General features: G+C 44.6%; 1 protein-coding gene across 3 annotated transcripts; it reads right to left on the bottom strand.

The window, feature by feature from the left end:
* Window positions 1-2,588: 2,588 nt before the first annotated feature.
* On the bottom strand, window positions 2,589-13,460 carry si:dkey-28a3.2 (uncharacterized). Of its 3 annotated transcripts, none has more exons than XM_029667272.2 (8): window positions 13,308-13,460; window positions 8,714-12,455; window positions 6,072-7,118; window positions 5,798-5,853; window positions 5,646-5,707; window positions 5,079-5,396; window positions 4,865-4,970; window positions 2,589-4,606 (listed from the first exon to the last, which is right to left on the bottom strand). In XM_029667272.2, exons 2-7 carry the CDS (start codon window positions 12,224-12,226, stop codon window positions 4,873-4,875), a joined length of 5,094 nt encoding a protein of 1,697 aa, XP_029523132.2. In that variant the 5' UTR covers window positions 12,227-12,455; window positions 13,308-13,460; the 3' UTR covers window positions 2,589-4,606; window positions 4,865-4,872. The 3 variants fall into 3 exon arrangements, with proteins under 3 accessions (XP_029523132.2, XP_029523133.2, XP_029523131.2); XM_029667273.2 differs by having other exon boundaries at window positions 2,589-4,559; XM_029667271.2 differs by having other exon boundaries at window positions 2,589-4,970.
* Window positions 13,461-13,938: the final 478 nt, after the last annotated feature.

The raw sequence follows: 13,938 nt of genomic DNA, 5'->3' as shown, positions 1-13,938 counted from the left end.
CTACTCATTCCAGGGTTTTCTCTATTTTTCATATTTTCTACATTTTAGAATAATAGTGAAGACGTAAACACTATAAAATAACACATGGAATCATGTAGTAACAAAAAAAAGTGTTAAACAAATCAAAATATATTTTATATTTGAGGTTCTTCAAAGTAGCCACACTTGATGACAGCTTTGCACACTCTTGGCATTCTCTCAACCAGCTTCACCTGGAATGCTTTTCCAACAGTCTTGAAGGAGTTCCCATAGATGCTGAGCACTTGTTGGCTGCTTTTCCTTCACTCTGCGGTCCAACTCATCCCTAACCATCTCAATTGGGTTGATGTCGGGTGATTGTGGAGGCCAGGTCATCTGATGCAGCACTCCATCACTCTCCTTCTTAATCAAATACCCCTTACACAGCCTGGAGGTGTGTTGTTTCATTGTCCTATTGAAAAACAAATGATAGTTCCACTAAGCTCAAACCAGATGGGATGGTGTATTGTTGCAGAATGCTGTGGTAGCCATACTAGTTAAGTGTGCCATGAATTCTAAATAAATCACTGACAATGTCACCAGCAAAGCACAACCACACCATCACACCTCCTCTATGCTTCACGGTGGGAACCACACATGCAGAGATCATCTGTTCACCAACTCTGCGTCTCACAAAGACATGGCGGTTGGAACCAAACATCTAAAATTCATTAGACTCATTAGCCCAAAGGACAGATTTCCACCAGTCTAATGTCCATTGCTCGTGTTTCTTGGCCCAAGCAAGTCTTTTATTGTCATTGGTGTCCTTTAGCAGTGGTTTCTTTGCAGCAATTCGACCATGAAGGCCTGATTCACGCAGTCTCCTCTGAACAGTTGATGTTGAGATGTGTCTGTTAATTGAACTCTGTGAAGCATTTATTTGGGCTGCAGTTAACTCTAATGACGTTATCCTCTAGAGCAGAGGTAACTCTAGGTCTTCCTTTCCTGTGGCGGTCCTCATGAGAGACAGTTAACTCTAATGAAGTTATCCTCTAGAGCAGAGGTAACTCTGGGTCTTCCTTTCCTGTGGCGGTCCTCATGAGAGACAGTTAACTCTAATGAAGTTATCCTCTAGAGCAGAGGTAACTCTGGGTCTTCCTTTCCTGTGGCGGTCCTCATGAGAGACAGTTAACTCTATTGAACTTATCCTCTAGAGCAGAGGTAACTCTGGGTCTTCCTTTCCTGTGGCGGTCCTCATGAGAGACAGTTAACTCTAATGAAGTTATCCTCTAGAGCAGAGGTAACTCTGGGTCTTCCTTTCCTGTGGCGGTCCTCATGAGAGACAGTTAACTCTAATGAAGTTATCCTCTAGAGCAGAGGTAACTCTGGGTCTTCCTTTCCTGTGGCGGTCCTCATGAGAGACACTTTCATCATAGCGCCGGATGGTTTTTGCAACCGCAGGGGAAGAAACTTTAAACGTTTCCGGATTGACTGACCTTCATGTCTTCAAGTAATGATAGACTGTCATTTCACTTATTTGAGCTGTTCTTGACATATGGACTTGGTCTTCTACTGTATACCATATCTTCTGTATACCATCCCTATCTTGTCACAACACAACTGATTGGCTCAAATGCATTAAGAAGGAAAATAAATGTCACAAATTAACTTTTAACAAGGCACACCTATTAATTGAAATGCATCCCAGGTGCCAAAAGGCCCCTAGACTCTCAGACCATGAGAAACAAGATTCTCTGGTCTGATGAAACCAAGATTGAACTCTTCGGCCTGAATGCCAAGTGTCATGTCTGGAGGAAAACCTGGCACTATTCCTAAGGTGAAGCATGGTGGAGGCAGCGTCATGCTGTGGGGATGTCTTTTGGCAGCAGGGAGACTAGTCAGGATCCTATATATCCGAGAGGAAGAGACAGACCCCTACATTGTTGTGGAGGAGGAACATCGCCGTAGCGTTTGAGAGGGAAGCAGTTAACAGCTACAGGACTGTGACAGAGCCCATTCCTCTACCAGAGAGAGTATTAGTTGGAGAGAGAGCCTTTATCATAACTAACTCTTCCTTGTCAGGTGACTCTTGGCCCTCATAAAAATCTGGTAATAGGATTTCATTAAATCAGTGGATTTAATACCGAAGTATACTGTACCCACCTATTGTCAACTTGTAGGTTTCAAGAAACCAAGCTTAGGTACTTATTTAAACCAACGCCCTCTAAACTAATTTAATGTTGTCGTAAATGTCTTTGAAAAGGCTCTTGCGCTTACTTTTAATTAGCACCGTGTCAAGATTCAAGAAAGCCTCAAATCAGGAAAAATATACAACTGATGTACATAATCTCTTATAATGAAAACAGTAGGGTACGCATATTTGGAACTTTGTACCTGAGTGAAGGGTGACAACCTAAATCACAGTGTTGAAACTAGTGTGCATTGACATTAACTCAGTCAGTTGCCTTCATGGTAAATATACATCACCTTTTCAAAACATTTGGACAGTTGAAGTGAATTGGTGATGCACATTGTTGACGTATCTTTAAGTATTGTTGACAATGGGGATACAGTTATGGCCTCATATAGACCCTCCTTGATAGTGCCAGCTAGCAATAAATCAGAACCACTTTTAAAAGATAGAAAAAAGGGTTTATTAGTACCGAAAAGGCATTTGAACATTCCCTTTTAAAACAGACAAGGTAGGAACCAATTCAAAGAGGTACATTCTCATCAGGTGTCATCATACAGCGTGGTCAGTGTCCCCTGTACATTTACAGTTTGCTTACAGCTGTACAAGAAGAAGTTCATCACAGTACAATCTGTTTTCAATGCATTTTTCAGTCTGTTAAGACCACAGAAGACTGACTTCCAAAGCTTCGTGCTCTATAGGACGTTAATTGTCAGTATATTGGTGAACCAAAAACAACACAAATGGAAGTCCATTCCACACATTTTCTGTTCCATATAGGAAGTATAGAAACATCCAAGCAGCAGGCCAATGGATCTTACACATTTTTTTGTATGTTTAAAAAGTGATAAAAAATACATATGCTGATAATTGATTGTTAAATCAGGGATACAATTAAATTTAAAAAATGTAATAATCTATATCTGTGCCACTGACTGATTGTTCAGACTAAATAAAAGGCATTAAAAATAATGTATACAGTATAAATAGGCAAGGAAATATGAATCAGATCAGAAACAAAACGTGATCGGCAATCAAATACATTAAAAGGGTTTTGACATTTCAGCACCCCTTTAAACATAATGATTGTGTGTTGTATTTACAGTGCAGAAATACATTTGTCAAATCAGCATTACAGAAACAAGGTTGACATTTATTAAAAAGGAAGAACATTTTTATATATTCCAGAACAACGATTTATGAAAACAATGTGGTTTTGTGTGTCAAATAATTATTTCGAAGAGTCAGTCTTGTAGATACAGTATGCTGCAAGAAAAATAATTATACCAGTACTTTTCAGGACATATTCAGAATAACCTCATGCAAGGATGTCCCTTGTGAAAAGGGAAGAAATAAAACTGATGGTCTTGGACCTGAATAACAAATTGTTAATACAGTACAAAACTTTATACAAAAATGATAGTATGTGAGAAATATTAAATAAACATATCATTAAGTAAAATTATAAAATGTACTGTATGTACAGACGAATATCAATCTTTGAACAATTGATCACCTGTAGACCATTTCAATAGACGCATGGTCTCTAAGTCAAATTCACAGGTCTGCTATTTACCCTTAAAAACCTGGATCATATAGATCCTGGTACATTGAGGAGTAAGGACACATTCATTCAGATTGAAGAACATCACTGACCTGTTTGTAATGGACACATAATAGGGAGGTTAAGTTAACCCAGTGCTGTGTATTGAGGGAGAGCCCTGACTGTGCTTTAGTATGTTATACAGCACAACGACATTATAGAGCCCAGTGACATCTCTCATTGATATATTATTTTGGTTTAGGGCACAGGAGACATGGTGTAGTAGTAGTAGTAGTGAATGATTATCGCTACAAAATGGCGCTATCAAAAACATCAAGAAGGCCTCCCGAGTGGCGCAGTGGTCTAGAAATTCTGGGTTCGAGTCCAGGCTCTGTCGCGGCCTGCCGCAACCGGGAGACCCATGGGGCAGCGCACAATTGGCCCAGTGTTGTCCGGGTTAGGGGAGGGTTTGGCCGGTAGGGATGTCCTTGTCCCATCGCGCACTAGCTACTCCTGTGGTGGGCCGGGCACAGTTCACGCTGACACAGTCGCCAGGTGTTTCCTCCGACACATTGGTGTAACTGGCTTCCGGGTTAAGCGGGCATTGTGTCAAAGAAGCAGTGTGGCTTGGTTGGGTTGTGTTGTGTTTCAGGGGGACGCACGGCTCTCGACCTTCGCCTCTCCCGAGTCCGAACGGGAGTTGCAGCGATGGCACAAGATTGTAACTACCAATTGGATACGACGAAATTGGGGGAAAAAAGGGGGGGGGGGAAACCCAGCAAGAAGATACATTCGTGGGTGTGTGTAGATGTGTGGGTCTATCCCAAAGTTCATGAGGTAAAGCTTGCCTCTTGTCGTTCCATGTCCCTATACAGATATACAGTTCCAAGTTTAGTTCATCCTTTGTAGGGGAACTGCTCCGGAAAAGATAATACACAAAAGAAAACAGCAGAAATGTTTTCACTTCCTCTATTGTTTTATGCTGTCTGGAATTTAGCTATTTGTGCTTCTGCAAATTAGAACAAGTAGGTAGGACGTAAACAATGTGTTGTGAAAACGTGTTCCTACAGACAGACAAGAATACACCCCTTGGTATACAGACAGCGACGGTCAACATTATGATATACAGACATGGATGGTGTCTGTACAGTTATGAAGGCTCAAATGCTCACCTTAGCCCTCAGAGTCTTTTAATCGTTCTGGAGCTTTTGCTGTTCGTCGGGTATGACGAGTCTTCTGTATCAACCATTACTTCTGCTGGGAGGTTGGCACTGTCCCCTGAAACAAAAATGTGCTTGGATATAACAGAAATACTCAATACCAAATTTCCCCATCGCCAGGAACAGGAAGAACTCTGGGCCCTCTAATATAATACAGCCTAATTACCTCCCATCGTTCCACTGTGCTGCTGCAGCTGGCTGGTGAAGAAGCGTTCTCTCCTGGACACCTGCTCGTCCCAGGCCTCTAGGATGCGAAGGTGCTCCGGGGACTCCAGGCTCAGGGTATCTGGGTGGGCCTCGTCGATGTGGGCCCTCACCCCCTCCAGGCTGTGGGAGTACTGGAGCTCCCCGCACACCATGCACACCAGCAGCTGGTTCAGCGGGTCGTAGTCCATGAGGTAGCGATTCCTCCATACAACATCCGAGATGGCGCCGTCATAGTTGTCGCTAAGATCGTCGTGTAGGAAAAGGAGCTCTGATTCGTCTATAGGAAAGATAGTGGTATTGTGAGACATGGAACTTTAGGATTTTGGGAACTGGTCAGTCGGGCCAGTAGACTGCAATTTCTACTAGTCCATGATGACTTTCTACTAGCCAGGGGTCCAACATATTTGTATAAATATTTGGGCTAGTTTGCCACATTTTCTACTAAGGCAACAAGGTTACTCTAAGAAAGGCCCATAGCTTTAGCTAGATTTAGGATTAAAAGACCTAGAAGTATCAAATGTATTACCCTCTAAAGGTTCAGTTTGGCCAAAGTCAGGAAAGTAGCCCATGTCTGTCTCTGTGGAAGTACTATGGAAAAAAGGACATCAGTTATGATTACTACCAACACACACATTGAGGTAACAGAAACAGAGAGAAGTCTGAAAACTTGTCTCTCACCTCAGAAGTAGTTCAGAGACCTCGGAGGTGTTGAACCACCGGTCAGGATCCTGTTCCTTTGGTTGAGAAAAAACAAAAATAGTTACAGTCAGCCCTAAAAAAAAATGAACTGACCAAGAGGAATGAAAGTTACCGAAGGCTGAATCCTCATCCCTTGGTATCAATGCATGATTTAAGCAAAGTTACGGTTCAGTCAATGGTTAAACATACAATTCTGACTTATTACAATGTTATATGGCCTTTTCTTTGAAATGTTGACCATTGAAAATGTTACCTGTGTCTCCATCTCCTCAAGCAGCTGTTGAGGATGATGAGTGTTAGGGATGATGGGCTGCCAGTTGACCGAGGGCCTCTTCTCTGTCATCTCCCCATCTCTCATTGCTTTCCTGGCTCTCTGCTCCTTCTTCCTCACCCTCCAGTACTCCCTCTTCTTCCTCAGAGTCTCCTCTTCCGACTCCCCCGGCACTGGCTTGGGCGGACCCATTGGGCTTATGTAGATAGGGCTTTTGGTGAGCCCCTGCAATGTCGGCAATCGTACATTTTGTACATTCCCACTTTGAGAAATCTGAGCACCTTGATATTTGAAAGGAGTCTGTGTTGGGGTGAAAGAGGATGTTTGACTGGGAGACTGAATGGGTAAGAGTTTTATGCTAGTCAAAGGGTTGGGAGGAGGTGTGAGAGTAGCGATGGGTGAGGTATCGGTGTCTGGGGTTTCCTGCACTCGCAGTCTCCATTTTAGAACGCGGGGCGAGTCGGCGCTCGATCCTGGGGCCGCTTCCTGTTGGTTCTCCACCAATAGCAGCCCGTCTTTTTTCCCCTCACTCAATGGGGGGACAGTGACACCACCTCCAAAAGGGGGGGACACGGTACTGAAGCTATGAGATGTCTGTGGGGACCCTGTGTCACCAATGGGTGAATTGGAGATACTGGTACAGTTAACAGGAGGGTTGAGCTGTGTTGTATCATATGTCTGTCCAATGTTGGAGGTGGTGGGGTCTCCAACCAGAAGTGTAGGGATGTTGGTGACCATGCTGAGGCTAGCCTTGGGTCCAGAAGTAGGGGGAGATATAGTAGGGGGAGATATAGGCTGGGGAGAAATAGGCTGGGGAGATATAGGCTGGGGAGATATAGGCTGGGGAGATATAGGCTGGGGAGATATAGGCTGGGGAGATATAGGCTGGGGAGATATAGGCTGGGGAGATATAGGCTGGAGAAGTGGGGAGGACTGCAGTTTGAGCAATGGTGCTGTGTGTAGACCGAAGCTTCCGCTTCTCTGCACTGGTCTCTGTGTGTGTGTCTTCACAATGAGGAGATTCGAAACCTGAAACACAAATCAATGAATACGTTTACATTAGTTTTATGTCACAATATACAGAATCATTTATAACCAAGGTTATTTGATCTATTTGTTGATCTTTACAAAAATGTACTTGTTTAGGTTTGTCCAGTTCTCAGAATATATATCCCATATATATCCCATATATATCCCATATATATCCCATATATATCCCATATATATCCCATATATATCCCATATATATCCCATATATATCCCATATATATCCCATATATATCCCATATATATCCCATATATATCCCATATATATCCCATATATATCCCATATATATCCCATATATATCCCATATATATCCCATATATATCCCATATATATCCCATATATATCCCATATATATCCCATATATATCCCATATATATCCCATATATATCCCATATATATCCCATATATATCCCATATATATCCCCCTCTTCCTCAATTAGACTGAACAAAAATATAAACGCAGCATGCAAAAGTCCCATGTTTCATGAGCTGAAATCAAAAATCCCATTCATGTTTTGTACACACAAAAAGCTTTTCTCAAATTTTGTGCACAAAATTGTTTACAACCCTGTTAGTTAACATGCATCCTTGCCAAGATAATCCATCCACCTGACAGGTGTGGCATATTAAGAAGCTGATTAAACACCATGACACAGGTGCACCTTGTACTGGGGGCAGTAAAAGGCCAATCTAAACTGAATGACGTCGTGTGGATGAGCGGTGTGCTGATGTCAACGTTATGAACAGAGTGGCGTGGGGTTTTGGTATGGGCAGGCATAAGCTACAAACAACGAATACAATTACATTTTATTGTTGGCAATTTGAATGCCCAGAGATACCGTGACAAGATCTTGGAGGCCCATTGTTGTGCCATTCATCCCGCCATCACCTCGTGTTTCAGCATGATAATGCACGGCACCATGTCGCAAGGATCTATACAAAATTCCTGGAAGCTAAAAATGTCCCGGTTCTTCCATGGCATGCACACTCACCAGACATGTCACCCATTGAGCATGTGTGGGATGCTCTGGATCGATGTGTATAACAGCGTTTTCCAGTTCCCGCCAATATCCAGCAACTTTGCACAGCCATTGAAGAGTGGTACAACATTCAGCAGCCTGATCAATTCTATGCAAAGGCGATGTTGCGCTGCTTGAGGCGAATGGTGGTCACACCAGATACTGACTGGATTTCTGATCCACGCCCCTACTTTTTATTTAAAGGTTGTCTGTGACCAACAGATGCGTATCTGTATACACAGTGATGTGAAACCCATAGATTAGGGCCTAAATAACTTTACTCAGTAAAATCTATGAAATTGCTGCATTTATATTTTTGTTCAGTATAGGTTCATGGTATTTCAGTTGGACTTGACAGTGGGCCTGACCAGAAGACATTCTGTAAGCACCTACAATGCTTTGCAAACTACATCAGTTCCACACTCCAATTGACATAACCTCAAAACATACTTCTGCCTCAAATTTTATTGAAATGATAGGTATAGGGCTACCATTGTGAATGACAAAATCTGCAGTGATGAAATGTAATATCAAGATTACAAATGACATCCACCCACCTGTGCTGCTTTGAGGGCCAGTCGTCTGCCGTAGTCCCCCCGTCTCAGCCCCCCTCCTCCCTGCCTGACCGTCCTAGCTCTCTGCTGCCTCTTCATCATCCTCCAGTACTCCCTCTTCTTCTCCAGAGTCACATTCTGGCCTGTCACCGCCTGGGCGTGCTGATGTTGCTGAAGTTGTAGTTGATTTTGAGGTTGTTGATAAGGTGGTTGTTGTTGATGTTGATTTTCATGTTGTTGATGAGGTGGTTGTTGTTGTTGTTGTTGAGGTTGATGGTGTAGCTTCGGGGGTTCTGGGGAGCAGCAGTGGTGGTGTCCTGCTTTTTTGGCACGCAGCCTCTGGGCTCTGCGAGGGAGGGGCGGTCCGCTGGAAGCTGCCGTGTGCCGTGTGGGACCAAGAGTGTGAGAGGGGGGTTCAGAGGGAGGGGGAGCTGGGAAAGACAGACTTTCAGTGCAAGGACTTGACAGGGGAGAGTCCTTAGGATGAGGACTCAATGGACAAATGGTTACCTGGCAGGATGGCAGGGCGTCAGCGTCCACCTGCCATCCTTTGACCTCCAACGATAGGTCACCAGATAGGGAGACCTTCTCCTCATCTTCCAGGGTGAGCAGAGGTAGATTTGGCTTGACCTCCATCTGGACGGAAGCATCCTTGTAGGAACATGTCTGAGGATCACTTTTACAAGGCAGCTGTTCTGTAATACAGTCTGGCTGTTCTGTTTTCCAGTCAGCCACAGTGCTGAGCGATTCCTCCAGCAGCTTCTTCATAGAAGCCACCACCAAGAGAGTGGTGGCCTGGCTGTCAGCACTCAAGGCTGGGTCTGGTGGCTCGGTCTGTGGTGGCGGTGAACACCGGGACGGTTTGATATCAACACAGAGGGGTTGTTCCAGTGGAGGACATGGAGCGTCTGTTGAGGTTGATCCTCTCTCTTGTTTGATTTGGTCTCCCTGTGGAGACGTGGACACACTGGTGTTTGAGAGAGGCTTGATAGTCAGTGTGTTGTTGACATTGGGAATGGCGACAGCTAATCGTGCTAACCTTTGGTTCCGCCTCTTGTGTGAGGCAGTCTTTCCCCTAGCTTGAACTCCTTGCCTTAGGCGGGTGGCGCGGGCCGCCCTCTGCTCTCGTTTCTTTACCCTCCAGTACTCTCTCTTCTTAGCCATCTTTTCCTCCTCTGTTAGCTTTGGGTCCAAGTTGAGCGCTGCTGATGCTGTAGAAGCTTTGACAGCCATCTGCATGACCCAGCTAGCCGGCTTCGGTATCGCTGTAGGCAAACCAGGAAAGGTGTTTTGAATGTTTTGAGGGTGTGTGAGGGTGATACGACTCTGGGGCTGGACGACTGTGTGTGGATTAGGGAGGTTTTTCGGGGGGCTGCCTGAAACTAACTTGGGAGGCTTTCTGATTGACAGGCCGATGGGAGGACAGGAGACATTAACTTGAGCAAGACGGATTAGAGGTGGTGGGTTGACCCGTATTTGATGTACCACATTACTAGATGTATCACCAGTGGGTTTGGGAAGCAGTTGGTGTTGGCGGTGTATGCTAGGGTTGGTAAATGAATCATTAACAGGCATTTCACCGATGACACCAATTTCATTCCCTGTCTCTTTTGCTTCTGTAATGAGATACATTTGGGGAATGGTATTGGTCAATGTACCGTCCTCCTTGATGAACCCTCCAATGGTCTCTGAGGCGCTGGTGTGGGTAGGCCCATTTCCTGTTGGTTGTGGCAGTGTGTTGCAGCCCGCCGCTCTCGCCTTCCTCATATCCTCCAATATGCTCTGGTACCGGTTGACTCTTCGCATCAGAGCATCCTTCTCCTTCATCTTAGCGCGGACTTCCACTGACAGCTTAGCTCGCTGTTCCCGCTTCTTGACACGCCAGTATTCCCGCTTCCGGGCCACCCTCTGCTCGGGTGTCTCCGTTGGGTCCTCTCGGAGTGCGTTGCAGGTTTTGAAGGATGTAGCATGACAGGGGGACTTTCTCATGTTTCTCTGACCCAGGAAATTCCTTTGGGCGTCAATGAACCTCTGTCTCGGAGTCCTACAACGGACCATACCTTGGCTAGTGTTGATAAACTGCCCTGGACCAAGGAGCCTTCTGCTTGGTTCCCCTTCTAGTTTAAAACCAATGACATTCGATGCCATGCCAGTCTGCATTGTTGGTTCAGCGTCCTGCGGATTCTCTACTTTTACCTGAACAGTCTGTTGATTAGCGTTGACTGCAGTTAGCTTAGCCAGGACTGAATCCTCAGACTCCCTTTTGACTACAACGCTAGCCACTGCTCTGGCGTTCTTCAGCAGGCGTCCGGCTGAGATGAACGGGACCCTGACTCTATTAACACACTGCCTATGGCCCTGTCCACTCAAAGCAGACGGAGGACGTTCAATGACCACGTTGGGTAACATTCCAGCTTTTTGCAACGTTATCTCCATGTTCGTGATTCTCTCTCTAGTCTTCGTTAACCTAACCGCCTGCTTCGCTCTCTGTTCTCGCTTCTTGATGCGCCAATTCTCTCTGCGCTTGGTGGCTTTGTCCTCCTCAATCTCCAGTGTAGCTGATGTGTCGTTGATACAACTAACTTCTTGGGCTGTGACCAGGGCACTCTTTGTCCCACCTAGTTGTGTTACTTTCATCCCTATAGGCCTAACCTCTGGTTTGGGAATGAGGACAGGGGTAGGCTGATTGGTCACGATGGGCAACCCTGAGGTAATGTTAGCAGTTAGCGGTCCAGGCTGAACACGCACTGTAACTTGCGTCTCAGTTAACGCATCAGGCCTCGATACACTCTGGGTGGCCAGTTGCTTCTGTGTTGACACTACAGGAGAGCTGCCATTCAGAACAGTCATTCCACCCTGTGGTTGGCGAGGTGCAGAACCTGAGGGTCTCACAGTCACTCTTACAAGAGGCAAGGAGGAGCCACTGTTGAGCAGCACTCCGTTGGGTTTGGCTGAGGTAACCGTTCCGAGCACAGTGCCCCCTGTTGGGGAACTTTTCACCGCCATCTTGCAGACCATCGCGCCTTCTCCTGGACCTGCACTGGACGTTGGGAACGGAGGCAAGACTTTGTCAAGTTTTATCCTCTGGAACCATTTCTCCTTTTGGTTTGCTGAGGAAGAGTTTTGGTCCTCTTCTTCAGCACTATGGTTCAGATGAGAGGAGATAGCAGAACCCTTTCCCTTTAATAAAACTACAGGTGCACCACTGACATTGGTTTGGTAGGAACCATCGCTATTCAACAAAGTGGGGGCAGACCCTGCCATTGAACAAGAGGCACTGGGATTCAACACCATAGAGGTTAGGGTCTTATGGACTGCATTTCTGCCCAAGGAGTTACACACTCTGTTTGTATCTTTTTCCCTCTTGACCTCTGACAGCTTGGCCCTCTGCTCTCGTTTCTTGGTCTTCCAGTACTCTCTCTTTTGGGCGAGTGTGGCATCGTCGAACTCTGAGGCTGGACGGTAGCGCTGACCCCGTGGGCTGCCAGCCCCTCCAGTTCCCTTGGTGGTTGGCATGCTAGTTGCTGATTGGTCACCTCTCGTGCTCTTCACCAAACTGTGCTGGCTGCAGAATCTTCACTCATCCCACTCTCCTTCGTCCAATGTTCACCTGATATGGATGCTGTCAGCCTTTAGCCTACATTGTCGTATGCTATTGAGTAACATCCTATAGGTCTTGTTATGTCCGTCTCCCTTCTCTGGTGGCCACCAGCCACATCTTGACATTAACAGACAACGGATGGTCCTGAAAATTAGAATAAACAACACGCTTAGCGAGACAAATATACTAATCTAATAGATCTTGGGAAATTTGATTGTTTGCTGACATATATCACATCTTGAAGTTGTTTTTAACTGTTGCCAGTTTAGAACCAAATTAATAAACATATTTCTTCAAACCACATGGTTGCACCCCATTTGTCCATCCCAAAATTAAAGCTAAATATTCAATAGAGTAAATTATATATTTATATCATTGTCAAGTATTGGCATTTATTAACACAATTTCTGGCTGGCTTAGATGCGTCCTTTATTTGATTAAAGTCAACAAGAAATAACTTGGGCACACCCTATTTAACTGATTTATATAGGCCTAATTAATAAAATAATTTGTAGTTCCTAATTTAGGCTATACAAATGTAATATTTTTTGGCATATGAATCCTGCAACGCATCCAAATGCAGGCTGTGTTCGCTCTCTGACAGCCAGCATCAAAGAGCATGCACAACAACCAGGAAGAGAACAAATGGCACTGTCTCTTTAAACCAAGTCCTCCGTCTATCACAAATTATGTCTGTCGTGTGCCATTTTTCATTCTTTATTTATTCTCATACGAATACCAAATGCAGTGTGCCGACGAGTGCTAAAGCAGAGCCACAAATTCAAACGAAAACCCCCCGGAAAATGTGACACATTTGGTGATATTTATGTCTCTACCAGCGTACAATGGACAATCTCTTCCTCCTCCCCTGTCCACACGGACTGGCGTCTGTCTGCGTGTGTTCCTTGTCTAAATGAATAGAAAAGCGTAAATCCAAGCTAGCGGTGAAAGAGTAGGATGGTTGAAAAGGTGTGAAAAAACATGCATTTGCATTACCTGGTAGTTACACCTAACTTTCCGGGATAGTTTGTGAACGTTTGGACAGATATATTGTCAGGACACTGCAGCTACTTCCCTCGAGCCAGCCTTTCTTTCTATCGATGCCTTCCTTGACAACGTTGAAAAGTACCAGGATGTGGGACCTTGCTGCTTGTGTGTAAACTGCGTCGCGTGGACAGACACAAGCCTCTTAAAGCCGTACTACCACAACAGGGGACAAAATTTGGTTTATAGATGGTCAATGAAATTGAGCAATTTCTATCCATATACTGTGTCTCCAAGATGCCACCCTATAATACAGTTGTATTCTAGACTGTTGTAATATAATCGTACCATGTTGGAAAACTGCACCAATCAATACATTAGAATCCAATCAATTAAAGAATTTGTCATTTAATATCTGTTCTAGAACATTTGACAGATGCAACATTTCCAAATATTTAAATTATAGACAATGTTGCTACCGGTGTTATATTTATCCATGGTTGCGAATTTGAGCATTTTGGCAAATATTTGCACATGGGAATATAGAAGTATTTCTCTCAATACCTCAATAGTCCACTATAATGAACACGAAGTAATGACAGCGCAAGATACATTGTAATGATGTTCACTGAGATTATGCAGA

Source organism: Oncorhynchus nerka, linkage group LG8 (assembly GCF_034236695.1).
Source record: "Oncorhynchus nerka isolate Pitt River linkage group LG8, Oner_Uvic_2.0, whole genome shotgun sequence".
Taxonomy (NCBI): domain Eukaryota; kingdom Metazoa; phylum Chordata; class Actinopteri; order Salmoniformes; family Salmonidae; genus Oncorhynchus; species Oncorhynchus nerka.
This window is presented reverse-complemented; position numbering and strand designations above follow the sequence as displayed.